General features: G+C 38.0%; 1 protein-coding gene across 1 annotated transcript in view; it reads left to right on the top strand.

The window, feature by feature from the left end:
* CASK (calcium/calmodulin dependent serine protein kinase) overlaps nucleotides 1-17884 on the top strand; it is a 441363-nt gene that overhangs the window by 276346 nt on the left and 147133 nt on the right. The window contains 2 exon segments of the mRNA XM_028522590.2: nucleotides 7680-7855; nucleotides 13336-13458. Coding sequence (XP_028378391.1) covers nucleotides 7680-7855; nucleotides 13336-13458 — 299 coding nt within the window.

Below are 17884 nucleotides of genomic sequence, written 5' to 3'. Positions count from 1 at the left end.
AGAAAAGATCAATTTAAGAAGCAGAGGCTAACAAGGAGAGTCTCACAAATAGTGGGAAGATAAAGAAACAACCCCTAATCGAAAAGAAAGGAGGAAGCCCCAGAAAGAGTGCTAAATGAAATAGAGGCAAGTAAACTTATCAGATACTGAGTTCAAAACAGTCATTATAAGGAAGTTCAATGAGCTCAGTGAGAATTATCAGAAACTACAGAGAAGCTACGATGAACTTACTGCAAATTATCTCAGTGTGAAAAAGAACATGGAAACTATCAGCAAGAGCCTGGAGGAAATGAAGAATACAATTTCAGAATTGAAGAACACAGTAGAAGGAATCAAAAGCAGGATAGGTGAAGCAGAGGACTGAATCAGTGAGGTGGAGGACAAGGTAGAAAAAAACTCCCAGAAAGAGCAAGAAAAGGAAAAAAAAAGACTCAAAAAGAATGAAAAGGGGTTGAAGGAATATTGCAGGACATGAAACAAAATAATATCCCTATAATAAAGATACCAAAAGGAGGAGAAAAAGAGGAACAAGGGATAGAAAACCTGTTTGACAAAGGAATGATGGAAAACTTCCCTAGTTTTCTGAGACAAAAAGTCACACAAGTCCAGGAAGCACAGACAGTTCCAATCAAGAGGAACCCAAAGAGGGCCACTCCAAGACATATCATAATTAAAATGGCAAAATTCCAAGACAAAGAGAAAATCTTAAAGGCAGCAAGGGAGAAACATACAAGGGAGCCCCAATAAGCTAGCAACTGACTTCTCAACAGAAACATTACAAGCCAGAAGTGAATGGCAAGAAATATTCCAAGTAATGAAAAACAAAGACCTGAAACCAAGACTACTCTATCCAGCAAGGCTCTCAATTAAAATGGAAGGTGAAATAAGGAATTTCCCAGAAAAAAAAAAGTTAAAATAATACACCTCCACCAAACCAGCATTGCAAGATATGCTTAAGGGACTGCTTTAAGAAGATGAAGAAAAAGGGTGAGCGAAAGAGGAACACAGGTATAAAGGGGTAAAATGGCAATGAATAAATACCTATCAATGATAAACTTAAATGTAAATGGATTAAGTGCTCCAATCAAAAGACATAGGGTAGCTGAATGGATAAGAAAACATAACTGACACATATGCTGCCTACAAGAGACGCACCTCAGAACAAAAGACCTACACAGACTGAAAGTGAAGAGTTGGAAAAAAAATATTAAAAGCAAACTGAAAATCAGCCAAGGTAGCAATACTTAAGTCTGACAAAATAGACTTCAAGAGAAAGACCACAAAAAGAGACACAGCAGGACCCTTCATAGTACTCAAGGGAAGAATCTATCAGGAAGATATAAATATTGCCCAACATATGAGCACCCAAATATATAAGGATAATCTTGGAGTACTTCAAGAAAGATATAGATAGAAACACAATTATTGTAGGGGATTTTAACACCTCACTGTTATCAATGGATAGATCTTCCAAACAAAAGATTAACAAGAATATTGTGGAACTGAATGATGCATTAGATCAAATAGACTTATATATATATAGAACCTTTCATCCCAAAGAAGCAAAATACACAGTCTTTTCAAATGCACATGGAAGATTTTCAAAGGTAGACCACATAATAGGACATAAAACAAGCCTCAACAAATTCAAGAAAATTGAAGTCATATCAAGCAATTTCTTGGATGACAAGGGCTTAAAACTAGAAGCCAACCTCAAGGAAAAACCTCAAAACACTCAAACTCATGGAGACTGAATAACATGCTATTAAACTATTACTGGGTGAATAATGAGATCAAGGAAAGAATCAAAAGTTTCTGGAAACAAGTGAAAATGACATACAACAGTCCAAAACATATGGGACACAGCAAAGGCAGTCCTGAGAAAAGAAATTCATAGTGATATAGGCCTACCTGAAAAAGATAGAAACATTTCAAATAAACCACCTAACCCTACATCTACAAGAACTGGAGAAACAACAAACAAAGCTCACAGCAAGTAGAAGGAAGGAAATATTGAAGATCAGAGCAGAATTAAATGACATAGAGACTAAAAGAACAATTCAAAGTATCAATAAATCCAGGAGGTGGTTCTTTGAACAGATAAACAAAATTGATGAGCCTTGCACCAGACTCATCAAGAAAAAAGGGAGAGGAACCAAATAAGTAAAATCAGATATGAAAGAGGAGAAATTACAAGTGATACCACAGAAATACAAAGGATTGTAAGAAATTACTATGAACAAATTTATACCAAGAAATTTGAAAGCCTGGATGAAATGGACAAATTTCTAGAAATATGTAATCTTCTGAAACTGAATCAAGAAGAAGCAGAAAGCATAAACAAAACAATAACAGCTGGTGAAATTGAAGCAATAATCAAAAAAACTCCCAGCACACAAAAGCCCTGGACTGGACAGTTTCACAGAAGAACTTTACAAAGTATTTAAAGAACACCTGATCCCTATCCTTCTCAAACAAACTATTCCAAAAAATCCAAAAATAGGGAAGACTCCCAAACTCATTTTATGAGGCCAGCCTCATCCTAATCCCAAAACCAGATAAAAACACAACAAAGAAAGAAAACTACAGGCCAGTATCTCTTACAAACATAGATGCTAAAATCCTCAACAAGACATTGGCAAACCATATCCAGCAATACATTATAATGGTCACACACCATGATCAAGTGGGATTCACCCCAGGATGCAAGGATGGTACAGTATTCACAAATCAATAAACGTAATACACCACATTAACAAAAGAAAAGAGAAAAATCACATGATCATATCAATAGATATGGAAAAAGCATTTGATAAAGTATAGCACCCATTCATTCATTATAACAACACTCAGCAAAGTGGGAGTAGAGGGAGCATACCTCAACATAATAAAGGCTGTATGTGAGAAACATACTGCCAACATCATACTCAACAGGCAAAAACTAAAAGTTTTCCCACTAAGATCAGGACCAACACAAGGATGTCTGCTTTCACCACTTCTATTCAACATAGTATTGGAGGTTCTAGCCACAGAGATCAAACAACAAAAGGAAATAAAATGCATCCACATTGGAAAGGGGAAGTAAAACTGTCATTGTTTGCAGATGACATGATATAGAAAACCCTATAGGCTCCACCAAAAACCTGCTCAACTTAATAAGTGAATTTGGCAAAACAGCAGGATACAAAGTCAATCAAGTACCTAGGAATAAACCTAACAAAGGAGGTAAAAGACATGTACTCAGAAAACTTCACAACACTGAAGAAAGAAATTGAGGAAGACACAAATAAATGGGAACATATACCATGTTCATGGATTGGAAGAATTAACATCATCAAAATGACCATACTACCCAAAGCAATTGATAGATTCAATACAATCCCTATTAAAATACCAATGACATATTTCACAGGTATAGAGAAAACATTTCAAAAATCTATATAGAACCATAAATGACCCTGACTAGCCACAGCGATTTTGAGAAAAAAGAACAAAGTAGGAGGGATTGCGATACCTGACATCAAACTATATTATAAGGCCACAATAATCAAAACAGTCTGGTACTGGGATGAGAACAGACAAATAGATTAATGGAACATAATAGAGACCCCAGGATTAAACCTATGTCTCTGTGGTCAATTAATATTTGACAAAGGGCCAGCTGCATAAAATGGGTTAGAATTGGTTTCTTCAACAAATGGTGTTGGTAGATCTGGGCAGCTGCATGCAAAACAGTGAAACTCGACTGCCAACTTATACCATACACAAAAATAAACTCAATATGGGTAAAGGAGTTAAATATAAGTTGTAACACCATAAAAGTCCTAGAGGAGAACATAGAAAGGAAAATCTCAGATATTCCATGCAGCAGTATTTTCACCAATATGTCCCCTAGAGCAGGTGATGTAAAGGAAAGAATAACAAATGGGACTTCATCAAATTAAAAAGTTTCTGCACGGCTAAAGAAAATATCAGCAAAATAGAAAAGAAACCGACTCCCGGCAAGATGGAGGAATAGGTGGATACGCCGTACCTCCATGCACAACCAAGATTAGAACAACAATTTAGAACCAGAATAACACCCAGAACTGACAGAGGATTTATCTGAATGGAAGTTGGACAGCCAAGAGGTTGAAGTAGACCCGTACATGCAGACTGGTAGGAGGGGCCGAGAGGACAAGCCGGGCGGGCGCGCGTTGGCGGCGCGCGGAGGTCGGGGAAAACTTGGCACGTAAGCCATCCAGGGCATGCAAGATCGCACCGGTGGACCCTGAGTATGCAAGCAGCAGCTGGCGGACCCAGTGAGGCGGCAATTGTGAATTAGGGCAGAGCTCGCAACCCAGGATCCCAGAGAAGGGACTGAGATCCCAGGAGAATGGAACTACCGCCATTGTTCCCTCCCATCCCTGCTCCCACCCCCGCCCCCACATATAACGTCACAATCTAGCGACTGGGGTGCCCAGCTCCGGTGAACACCTAAGGCTCCACCCCTCACCATAACAAGAGCGACCAGACCGGGGGGGGGGGGGGGGAGAGATGGGGAGAGATATGTTTCCAACAGAAGAACAGATCAGTCCCCCAGGACTCATCCTTTTGAGCGACCAAGAAATAGCCAATCTATCAGATGCACAGTTCAAAACACTGGTGATCAGAAAGCTCACAGAATTGGTTGATTTTGGGCGCAAATTAGATGAAAAGATGCAGGTTACCATCAAAGAGATGAAGGAAGATACACGGAGGAGAGCCAATAGTGAAGGGAAGGAAACTGGGTCTGAAAACAATAGAGTGGACCAGAAGGAAGAAAGAATCAACCAAGCAGGAAAGCATGAAGAAATAAGAATTCAAAAAAATGAGGAGAAGCTTAAGAGCATCCAGGACATCTTTAAACGTTCCAACATCCGAATTACAGGGGTACCAGAAGGGGAAAGGGAAAAGCAACAGATTGAGCACGTATTTGAACAAATAATAAAGGAGAACTTCCCCAAACTGGCAAAGGAAATAGTCTTCCAAGAAATCTAGGAAGCTCAGAGAGCCTCAGAGAAGTTGGACCCAAGAAGAAACACACCAAGGCACATCATAATTACATTAGCCAAGGTAAAAACGAAGGAGAGAATCCTAGAAGCAGCAAGAGATAAGGGACAGTCACCTACAAAGGAGTTCCCATCAGACTGTCAGCTGATTTCTCCAAAGAGACCTTACAGGCAAGAAGGGGCTGGAAAGAAATATCCCAAGTCATGAAAGACAAGGACCTACATCCCAGATTGCTCTATCCAGCAAAGCTATCATTTAGAATGGAAGGGCAGATAAAGTGCTTCTCAGATAAGGTCAAGTTAAAGTAGTTCATCATCATCAAGCCCTTATTTTATGAAATGTTAAAGGGACTTATCTAAGAAAAGAAGATACAGAAAAAACATGTATAGTACAAGGACAGCAAACTCACAATTATGAACAACCACACCTAAAGCAAAACCAAAAGAAACTAAGCAAACAACTAGAACAGGAACAGAACCACAGAAATGGAGGTCACATGGAGGGTTAGCAAAGGGGGATGGGAGGAGGAGAGAGGGGGAAAAGGTACAGAGAATAAGTAGCATAGAATGTAGGTTGAAAATAGATAGGGGGAGGGTAAGAATAGTATGGGAAATGTAGAAGATAAAGAACTCATAAGTATGACACATGGACATGAGCTAAAGCGGGGGAATGTGGGTGGGAGAGGGTGTACAGGGTGGAGGGGAGTGAAGGGGGGAAATGGGACAACTGTAATAGCATAATCAATAAAATATATTTAAAGAAAAGAAAAGAAACCAACTGTATGGGAAAATATATTTGCAAATGAAACCTCGGACAAGGGCTTGAGCCCCAAAATATATAAAGAACCCACACAACTCCACACCAGGAAGACAATCCAATTAAAAAAATGGACAAAGGACTGAGCCAACTCTTCTCCAAGGAGGATATATAGAGGACCCAGAGGCATATGAAAGAATGCTCAGCATCACTAGCCATCAGAGAGATGCAAATTAAAACCACAATGAGATACCACTTCACACTGGTCAGAATGACCACCATAACCAAATCAACAAACAACAAATTCTGGTGAGGTTGTGGGGAAAAGGAACCCTAATACACTGTTGGTGCGAATGCAGACTGGTGTGGCCACTGTGAGAAACAGTATGGGATTTCCTCAGAAAACTAAAAATGGAGCTGCCTTTTGACCTGACAATTCCACTGCTGTGATTATATCCTAAGAATCCTGAAACACCTATTCAAAAGAACCTGTGTTCCCCAATGTTCATAGCAGAATTTACAATAGCCAAGTGTTGGAAGCATCCTACATGCCCATCAGTAAATGAGTGGGTCAAAAAACTGTGGTACATTTACACAATGTAGTACTATGCAGTAGATAGAAAGAAGGAACTCCTACCCTTCATGATAGCATGGATGGATTTGGAGATCATTATGCTAAATGAAGTAATCCAGGTGGTGAAAGACAAATACTATATGATCTCACCCATAAATGGAACCAAATCAACAAAACAAACAAGGGAGCAAAATAGAACCAGAGACATAGAAATAAAAACAAACCGACAGTGACCAGAGGGGAGAGTGGAGAGGGATAATGGGGGAAAGAAGGGGAAGGGTCATCAAGGAACATGTGCAAAGGACCCATGGTCAAAGACAACAGGGGCGGGGTAGGACTTAATATGGGAGATGGAGGTGGGTAGGACAGAGTAGAGTAATGGGATAATGGGGACAACTGTAATTCAACAACAATAAAAAAAGGATCTGTTTCTTGGTTTTGTTGCTGATTACAAATGTTCATTGTGTAAAAAATTTTTACATTTGTACACTTATGATTCATGCAATTACTATTCACACACCTAAACTTCTGTGGGTTGTTTTCAATAAAAGGAATACATAACAAAAAAAAATGAAGGTCAAAGAGTATTAAATGGAAGAATTCTGACTGTGATTTATATCATGTATTTGCCTTCATTCTCTTCAAATGTTAACATTAGAAGGAAACTTTAAAAATCTTGTAACAAAATATTACTAATCATTGTTAACTGTTATAATCAACACCTAAAATCTAAACAGGATTTCAGATTCAAATTCATACTCTTAAAAGTTCTCAGTATTGGGTTTAATTTGAGAATTTCCATTCGGCAGTTAAAAGTGATCTTTTTCTCCACAGATTTTTTTTCCTCACTCCTGTGCCACCATCCCCTCCCTGGCCCTGCCCAGGGCAGGCCCTCCCGGCTCTTTGCTAGGCAGCCACACTCTGCCTGCTGACTCTTCCACCTGCCTCTGTTCTATATTATTTTTACTTTTTAACTTGTGAAAATTAGAAAATGTAAACAGCTTCATGAAACGAGAAACACTTGCTGTGTACTGCTGAGTTCAATAGGAAGTACGAATATTAGAAGTAATTAGATAAGCCCTGGCTGGCGTAGCTCAGTGGATTGAGCGCCGGCTGCAAACCAAAGAAGTAATTAGATAAATAATGCATTTCTTTCTGCAAACTTGATATTATCGAGAAAGGCAGAGGTAGTGAGGGAATATTTATTTTGTTAAACTTTTCATTCAGACAGTTATGGTTGTATTATTTTCAGTTTTCAAATGGGGAAACAAGCTCATTTAATGTAAATATTTTTTCCTTGATATTGTTTTAAATGTAGGACGCGTTGGAACACCTCATTTTATGGCCCCAGAAGTTGTCAAAAGAGAGCCTTATGGAAAACCCGTAGATGTCTGGGGTTGTGGTGTGATCCTTTTTATCCTGCTAAGTGGTTGTTTGCCTTTTTATGGAACCAAGGAACGATTGTTTGAAGGCATTATTAAAGGAAAATACAAGGTAATATATTATGAATGTTTTACTTTTTTCATTGTGATGAAATTATTCTGTAAAATGTGTTTTGAAGTAACTATCTGTCTTTGGATTGCTTATTGGTTGTCACATACTAAGTCACAGAAAAGTTCTTTGCTTACATCATTGACCCACTAGCCTTGGTGGGCAACATAGGCCACAAGTAAATTTCTGAGTCACTATCAGCTAAACAGTCATCTAAGTAGAAGAAAGGGGACTGACTTTGAAACCATTGCCTTGCCCCTCCCTTTTCCTTTCCTCTGTGTTGCAGCTAAAGTCTCTCTGCCCTGTTTGGATCCCAGCTCTGTGTTTAGGCTAGAAAACAGGGACCCTTGTTCTCTTTCATACAGTGTAAAAACCAGAGACCAAATAGATGTCCCTCTTTCCCCCATGTGCAAGTCAACTGTTTTAAGAGTCCTGAGCCCTCAGATTCACAAACCACATCCACTAAAAATTGAATTCTTTATCCACAAATAAATATTCTAGCAAAACTGCTCATTTAGGTAGGTTAAAGAAATTGTTCAGTTAGTGCTTTACTGATTTCAAATAAAATTCTAGTTCAGGGAAAAAATAGGGGATGATCCTTAGAATTCATTGTGATAGAATTTGACCTTTTATTTTACCCTGAGTAAGTTTTTTTTTTTGATAGACATCAACCCAGATTTAAAAGTATCTGTTAGCATATTTACACAATAGAATTCTACTCAGCCATAAAAAAAAAGAAAATTTTACCCTTTGCAACATATGAATGAAACTAGAAAACATTATGCTAAGTGAAATAAGCCAGTCAGAGAAAGACAAATACCATATGATTTCACTCATATATGGAATCTAATGGACAAACTGAATTAACAAGCAAAACAGAGACAGATTCATAAATGGAGAACAGATGACAGGTAGTGGGGGGAGGATAGAGGGTATAGGGATTGAGGGAAAAGGAAAAAGGACTCATGGACAACAGTATGGTGATTGCAGGGGGAGGAGGTATAAGGGGGATAGATGGTAATGGAAAAATATAATAAAGATTAAATTTTAAAAAATATAATGAAAGTATCCATTAGCTGTCTGGTAGCCAAACTCATTTAGTCAGGCTAATCTGCACAGCTGAAAAATTTGCCATTTACATTCCAGAATAAACAACTAAATACCAGTATCACAACTGCAGTCCATAATATAATTTGGAGCCATCTTGATGTGACTTATTCATATTTTTCATTGGCTAATATGGATTGGAAACCACATGTACAATTTACAAACTTCTTATTAGTACATTATTACTTTCATTGTTTAAAAAGTAAAAAGTCATTACTGACATTATGAATAGTGATACCAAAAAGACCTAAGGAATTCTTGGAAATCAACAAGCTTAAGGTTGACCTCACTATCCCAGTTCTTAAACTGTTTTGCCACGCCCCACCACATATGGCTGACAGAATAGGATGCTGTGTATGGGAAGCATGGGGGAGTGTATCTGCATATTAGATCAGGGCTGCTGATGTTGGGGAAGTTCTTTTTCCTCCCATTCTTACTGAAACCTGTACTTGCTACGCAACAGAACTGTTTCATTTTCAGCCATGCCTAGCAACATAAACTCAAAACACGTGGGTTTATATAACACTAGACTGAAAAACTATGAGGTCCCTAAAATTTTCTTTTCAATTCTTTAGTAATGTTAGGATTTTATATCACACTTGGAAAAAAGTAAAGAAAAGAAAAGAAAGGTAAAGTAATTTTAGAGTAACAGCCTTATTCTTTTAAGCCAAAACTGAAGCTTCTGTAGTTAAGACTGGTTTATACTTTTTTTTTTTTTTGGCCTATAGACCATCAGCTTATAAAGGCATACAGGTTTGTCTTTTATTTGGGTTAAGATATATGCCAAAACTCTGTTGACAGAGAGAGATGTTTTAAGTATAGGTTTTTCTGCTTCTCTTAGAGTCAGTTGACCACTGGGAAATAAACTGCTTGTAAGTAAACATCCCCCTTCAATCCCTGGAAATTGTGAGTGGCTATCAGGAGTGCACACTGTGGCTTTGTGGTTGAACTTTGCCAAGTGAAATCACAGATACTAACATGAAAATAAGCACAAATGGTAATGCATCAGCATAATAATAATACTAGCAACAAGGATAGCTAACTCATACACAGTACTTACTTTGTGCCATGAACTGTTCTAAATACTTATATTTAACTCACTTTATCCTCACAGTGACTTATGACATAGATACCATGTAATAAAATCTCCCACCTGCCTTTTTGAGTTATAGGTATTTGCTAATAATAGAATTCTTCCTTTGTGTTTGTTCACTTGCTAACTTCCTTGTTTCCAAGGCAATGTACTTCATTCCAACTGCTTCTGGTATTTGATTTTGTCTATGTTTAAAGCATTGAATAGTTATTTTTGTTTCTTTGGAAAAAAACTTGGACTGTTCACACATGTACAAAGGTTAAATTATTTTAAAATTTCCTATTCTTATTATAGTAAGTCAGGTGGATGGTGGCAGCTATATCATAATCTCAGTACCTGAAGGTTTGAAGCTTTAGGTTAATAACTTGTTTATGCTCTTACTTGGCTAACCTCACCTCTTGCTTTTATTCATGGCTTTTCTTACAAAAACTCCAGGTTTTCAGCAGCTCAGTTTGAAGTATAGATTCATCTCTATTCATCAGTGATGAACCTGGTAGATCTTATTTTTTTAAGTATAGCATGCTGTGATTCCATCAGCCCTTAATGTTTATACTTGTTTAATTGAAAATTCAAACAAATAAAAACAGTAGAGATAAACAATATAATGAACCCCTAGCTTCAATACTTAGCAACATACAGCCCATCTTGTTTTATCCATATTCCACATACTACCAGATTTTTTGAAGCAGATCTCAAAAATATCATTTTATCACCTTGGTGGTACTTAACAGAAGAACTATTAACAAAGTCCTAGATCTCCATGGGTATTTTCAAGAAATTTTTTATATCTTTTAAATGTAGTATATTTCAATTGTCACAGTTTATAAACTACTACTGGTCTTAAATTATTTTAGTTTAGCTTTTTATCCTCACTTGCTAGCTTACTTGATCTTTTAAAGTGGATGTGAGAGAATACTGTTTAACTGGAATATATGCTAACATTTAATTTCAGTTAACTTTTTTCAGTTGTGGTTGATATTCAATATTATTTTATATTAGTTTCAAGTATGCAGCATAGTGGTTAGGTGGTTATATAATTTATAGAGTGATTCCCCACCCCCAATAAATCTAGTACCAACCTGGTACCATATATAGTTATTACAATACTATTGACTATATTCCCTACATTGTATTTTACATCCCCGTGACCATTTTGTAACTACCAATTCTTTTGTTGTTCAGTTTACAGTTGTCTCTCCCCTGCCCCATCCCCCCACCCCACTCCCACTGTCAATCCCCCCATTTTCCGTACCCATGAGTCCTCTACTTGCCCCTTCCCCTGCCTTCCCCCTTTATTCCCCTTCCCCTCCCTCTGTTCTACCAATTTTTATTTCTTAATTTCTTCACCTTTTTCTTCCAGTCCCCCAACCTCCCTCTCATCTGGCAACCCTCAGTTTGTATCTATGAGCCTGTTCAATTAACTTTTTTTTATAAAGGACAGTATCATCTTATATCATTACTACAGGTAACCAGTTGGTATCTACACAGCAGAAATCTAAGCTGCCTGGCTTTTGTATTCAAATAAGTGACTGTTTTATAGCCTAGTTTAGTTCCCCCCTTATATAGTCAACCTCCCAAATTAACTTCAGCTACTCTTTTGAGCCAAAGGAAGAGAAAATTATAGATTTGGCTCCCCAATACAACAATAAAATAAAATTTAAGTTTAAATTTTAAAAAAGGCATGGGGAAGTATACTCAACCTGTACTCTACTCCAGAAATCTTACCACCACTGTCAGAGGATTTCTCAAACCCTTCCCCAAGGACTAATCATTCAGACTTTAAATAGTACAATAGCTCTAGTATAGGGAGCAGGAAACAAGGCTTTCTAACTCCCCTTTAATCATTCACCTCCTTATTTCAAACTGGTCAATTGATCACAATTTCAGTAGGATGACAATATTTTAACAACCTCATGGCGTTTGTTTTAATGGGCTCTGACAAGCAAAAGTAACTATGGTTTGGAATTCTGCCTGTTAGAAAAAGAAAGTGGAACACCCTCCAGTGTTAAGAACTATCCCCTCCCTAATGTGGAGACATTTTTTACTTCCCATCTACAAGTACAAAGCCTCACATTAGCCAAAGTGGAGCGACTAATGCTAACCCTTGACCAAATTGTAATGATTCATATGTACTGGATGCAAGTTGTGATTTCATTTGATTTTAAATTGTTATGGACTTTATTCTCCATCTTTCTCCCTTTGAAGGTTAAAGTCATAACATTGCTTAAAGCTCCTGGGACCAGGCAGCTCACTGAAGCTCACTGATCAGTCAGCTTTCTGATATTAAAATAGGGAATGAGACCCTCCTCCTCCAACTCTATTCCCCTGACCTACTTGCCTTCCCAACCCCAAACCCAAAGCATTCCTTTGTATTTTTTTTTCTGGTTTCTAGTCTCAGATTTGCCCCTTTTCCAGGAGTTTTCAGCATTTTTTCCTCACAGATCCACAGTCTTTCTCATAAGTCCTGAGTCTTTTAAACAACTCAATTTTTTTGTTTCACTTTAGTTAGTTTACTTTGTGGCTTAGTTGTCTCTAAAAACAGAACAAAAGTGATTTCACTGAGGACAATACACAAGTGAACTGGTTATTTCATAAGATCTATGGTAATAGAATACTTTTCCCTAAAGACTGAAATTGATATAGAGTGACCAAAATATCTTATTAATAACTTGTTATATCTTTACAATTACTGCTAATCCCAATTAAAACCAAAATATCAAAAATATTTCTTTAAAAAATTTTTTAAAGATTTTATTTATTTATTTTTAGAGAGGGAAGGGAGGGAGATAGAGAGAGAGAGAGAAACATCAATGTGTGGTTGCTGGGGGTTATGGCCTGCAACCCAGGCATGTACCCTGGCTGGGAATCGAACCTGCGACACTTTGGTTCGCAGCCTGTGCTCAATCCACTGAGCTACACCAGCCAGGGCTAAAATTTTTCATTTTTAAAGTTTCTTTTTGTTTTTTCTAGGTCAAAGTATTCTAGTCCCTTCAAGGTAGAAACTGTAATCATAAACATTCTATTTTTCCATTAATAAAAGTATTATAACATATAACAACAAGAACATATGTAAGGAATACTTACTGATGCAAAATCTCATAATGAGCAACTAAAACAAAAGAATTGTATTTGTCTTCTTCCTTAGAAAACAAGACTTTAGAATTAGATTTCTATTATTTTCTCTGAGAATTTCATTGACATTGAACCAATATAGGAATATTAAATAATAGTGAATGTCACTTTTCACTGAAAATAAGTGTCATTTTCCTTTCCTCCTCTTCAGATGAATCCAAGGCAATGGAGCCATATCTCTGAAAGTGCCAAAGACCTAGTGCGTCGCATGCTGATGCTGGATCCAGCTGAAAGGATCACTGTTTATGAAGCACTGAATCACCCTTGGCTTAAGGTACATGAGCTCATAGGTGGCCTCCTAAACTTTGTTTGAATACTTCCAGTGACAGCCATGTACTGCTCTCTAAGGTGACCCATTCCACCTTATCATTTTTCTGAGCATTTCTCATTACAGTTTTGTTCATCTGGTTTGCTGTTTCCTCTCATCCTCTGTAAAAACATCTGAGTCAAAGATATACCATTTAACTGACATTCAGCTATCAGACAGAGGGTACAAAAGCAGATTGAGACAGAATATGTTAGGGAGGAAGGCCTGTTTGTGCTCTGCTAACACATGTTCCAAAGATGTGCAGCATGACTAACTGAAATAGTACTGTGGTATCATAAATTAATTATCCTTATTTTGGGTGTAACTGTGCTTTATAGCATTATTTTTATTTGAATAGATACTAAATATGGATTTATTGTCTTCGGGAAAAGGCATTTCAAAAATTCTTCTTATCTTCCATCTTGCCAATAAGTATTAAGGAAAATTACAACTTGGGAATTCAGTGAAACAGTAGTATTTGATGAAGATGTGACACAGTTCAATAATTCCAAGAAACTCTCCTTTACAGTTGGGAATACCAAGGCTCAGAGAGGTTAAGAATCTTGCACCAAATCACAGAAGTTGTCAGTGATGGAACTAGGGTTGGTTTTTTGTTTTGTTTTGTTTTGTTTTGTTTTGTTTTACCATTTTAACCATTTTATTTTTTGTATTGTTGTTCAGTTACAGTTGTCTCTATTTTCCACCCCATTGCTCTCACCTGCCCCATTCAACCTCCACTCTCGAAGACAATCCCTACCCCATTGTCCTTGCCCACGGGTCTTTTCTACATGTTTCTTGATTCAACCCTTCCCCTTCTTTCCCCCATTATCCCCCTCCCTTCTCCTCTCTGGTTACTATCAGTTTGTTCTTTATTTCCATGTCTTTGGTTCTTTTTTGCTCATTTGTTTGTTTTGTTGATTGGGTTCCACTTATAGGTGAGATCATATGGTATTTGTCTTCCACTGCCTGGCTTATTTCACTTAGCGTTATACTGTCCAGTTCCATCCATGCTGTCATGAAAGGTAGGAGTTCTTTCTTTCTTTCTGCTGCATAGTATTCCATTATGTAAATGCACCACAATTTTTTGGTCCACTCACTTACTGATGGGCACTTAGGCTGTTTCCAGCACTTGACTGTTGTAAATAATACTGCTATGAACATAGGGGTGCATAGGTTCTTTTAAATTGGTGTTTCAGAATTCTTAGGGTATAATCCCAGCAGTGGAGTTGCCAGGTCAAAAGGCAGTTCCATTTTTGGTTTTCTGAGGAAATTCCATACTGTTTCCCACAGTGGCTGCACCAGTCTGCATTCCCACCAACAATGCACTAGGGTTCCATTTTCTCCACAACCTCACAAGTGCTTCTCAACAAGAAGCACTTGTTGTTTGTTGATTTGTTGATGATGGCCATTCTGACTGATATGAACTGGTATCTCACTGTAGGTTTTTTTTAAGTATATTTTATTCATTATGCTATTACAGTTGTCCCAATTTTTTCCCCTTTATCCCCTCTCTATCCTGTACCCCCACCCCATCCTCCAGCATAATCCTCCCCCTTAGTTCATGTCCATGGGTTGTACATATAATTTCTTTGGCTTCTGTATTTTCTATACTGTTCTTTAACCTCCCCCTGTCTATTTTGTACCTACCAATTTTGCTTCTTATTCCCTGTACCTTCCCCCTGCCACCATTCTCCCCCTCCCCACTGATAACCTTCCATATGATCTCTATTTTCTGATACTGTTCCTGTTCTGGTTGTTTGCTTAGTTTTTATTTTTGTTTTTTAGGTTCAGTTGTTGATAGTTGTGAGTTTGTTGTCATTTTACTGTTCATAGTTTTGTTTTTCTATTTCTTAGATAAGTCCCTTTAACGTTTCATATAATAAGGGCTTGGTGATGATGAACTCCTTTAACTTGACCTTGTCTGAGAAGCACTTTATCTGCCCTTCCATTCCAAATGATAGCTTTGCTGGACAGAGTAATCTCGGCTGTAGGGTTTGCCTTTCATGACTTCAAATACTTCTTTCCAGTCCCTTCTTGCCTGCAAAGTTTCTTTTGAGAAATCAACTGATAGTATTATGGGAACTACTTTGTAGATAAATGACTCCTTTCCTCTTCCTGCTTTTAAGATTCTCTCCTTATCTTTAATCTCATTTAATGTAATTATGATGTGTCTTGGTGTGTACTTCCTTGCATCCAACTTCTTTGGGACTCTCTGAGCTTCCTGGACTTTCCTGGAAGTCTATTTCCTTGGTCAGATTAGGGAAGTTCTCCTTCATTATGTTTTCAAATAAGTTTTCAATTTCTTGCTCTTCCTCTTCTCCTTCTGGCACCCCTATGATTTGGATGTTGGAATGTTTAAAGTTGTCCCAGGGATTCCTAAGCCTCTCGCCATTTTTTTGAATTCTTGTTTCTTCATTCTGTTCTAGTTGGATATTTCTCTTTCTTTTGTTTCAAATTGTTGATTTGAGTCCTAGTTTCCTTCCCTTCACTGTTGTTTCCATGTACATTTTCCTTTATTTCATGTTATCTATCCTTCATTTCTTCCTTCATTTTGTGACCAAACTAAATAATTTCTGTGAGCATCCTGATTACCAGTATTTTGAACTCTGCATCTGACACATTGTCTATCGCCTTGTTGCTTAGTTGTTTCCTGGAGTTTTGATCTGTGCTTTCCTTTAGGCCATATTTCTTTGTTTCAGCATATCTGTTATGTCTATTGTAAGGGGAAGAGCCTTAGGGATTCACCACAACAAGGCAATCCTCTTTGCGTCACTGTGGTGCTGTCTATGGGACAGGGGTCAGAGAGGAAACAATGCAGCTTGCTCACTGTACTCGAGCCCCACTTTCCAATGAACTCTCTTGTGAGACTGGGAGTTTCTTCCACCTTCGTAACCCCCACAAAATTTTTCAGCCAAAGGTTTTGAGTCTTTAGTTTCCTGGTCATCCAGCCCTTGCCTTCTGCATGCAGTCCACCACATTGCCACAGGACCTCTCCGCCCGCCTGCCTGCCTCCATCCCTCCTACTGGTCTAGGTGAATGTTTCTTTAACTCCTTGATTGTCAGTTCCATGTGGTTTGATTTTCTGGAAGTTCTGGTTGTTTATTGTTTTTAAATTGGTTGTTATCCTACTTTTATGCAAGGAAGTGAAGCATTTCTATCTATACCTTCATCTTGGCTGGAACTCTCCTCATTGTGGTTTTACTTTACATTTCCATGATGGCTAGTGATGTTGAGCAGTTTTCATGTCTCTGGGCCCTTTGTATGTCCTCCTTGGAGAAGTGTCTGTTCAAGTCCTTTGCCCATTTTCTTTCTACTTTTTTTTTTGTTATTGTTGTTCAAGTACAGTTATTTCCATTTTTTCCCCGCCACTCCCCCCAACCCCACCCATCCCCACCTCCCTCCCTCCCTTGATCCTACCTCCCTTTGGATATGTCCATGGGTCCTTTATACATGTTACTTGATGACCCTTCCCCTTTTCTACCTGGTTATCCTTTCCCCCATCCACTCTAGTTTCTGTCAGTTTGTTCTTTATTTTAATGTCTCTGGTTATATTTTGCCGCTTGTTTGTTTTATTGATTAGGTTCTACTTATAGGTGAGATCATATGGTATTTGTCTTTCACTGCCTGGCTTATTTCACTTAGCATAATGCTCTCCAGTCCATCCATGCTGTATTGAAGGGTAGAATCTCCTTTCTTTCTGCAGCATAGTATTTCATTGTGTAAATATACCATAATTTTTTGATCCACTCATTTACTGATGGGCACTTAAGTTGCTTCCAACAGTTGGCTATTGTGAATTAGGCTGCTATGAACATTGGGGTGCATAGGTTCTTTTGGAGTGGTGTTTCAGGATTCTTAGGGTATAATCCCAGCAGTGGAGTTGCTGGGTCAAAAGGCAGTTCCATTTTTAGTTTTCTGAGGAAATTCCATACTGTTTTCCCCAGTTGCCACACCAGTCTGCATTCCCACCAACAGTGCACTAGGGTTCCCTTTTTTCCACAGCCTCTCCAGCACTTGTTCCTTGATTTGGTTATGATGGGCATTCTGACTAGCATGAAGTTGTATCTCATTGTGGTTTTAATTTGCATCTCTCTGATGGTTAGTGATGCTGAACATCCTTTCATATATCTCTGGGCACTTCATATGTCCTCCTTGGAGAAATTTCTATTCAGGTCCTTTGCTCATTTTTTAATTGGTTTGTTTGTCTTCCTGAAGTGGAGTAGTGTGAGTTCGTTATGTATTTTGGAGATCAGACCCTTGTCCAAGATACCATTTGCAAATATATTTTCCCATACGGTTGGTTCTGTTTTCATTTTGCCAATGTTTTCTTTAGCCATGCAGAGGCTTTTTATTTTATTGAAGCCCCATTTGTTTATTCTTTCTTTATGTCTCT

The sequence above is a fragment of the Phyllostomus discolor genome, chromosome X (assembly GCF_004126475.2).
Source record: "Phyllostomus discolor isolate MPI-MPIP mPhyDis1 chromosome X, mPhyDis1.pri.v3, whole genome shotgun sequence".
Taxonomy (NCBI): domain Eukaryota; kingdom Metazoa; phylum Chordata; class Mammalia; order Chiroptera; family Phyllostomidae; genus Phyllostomus; species Phyllostomus discolor.
The sequence above is the reverse complement of the archived record's forward strand: the minus strand, read 5'-3'. Positions and strand labels throughout refer to the sequence as shown.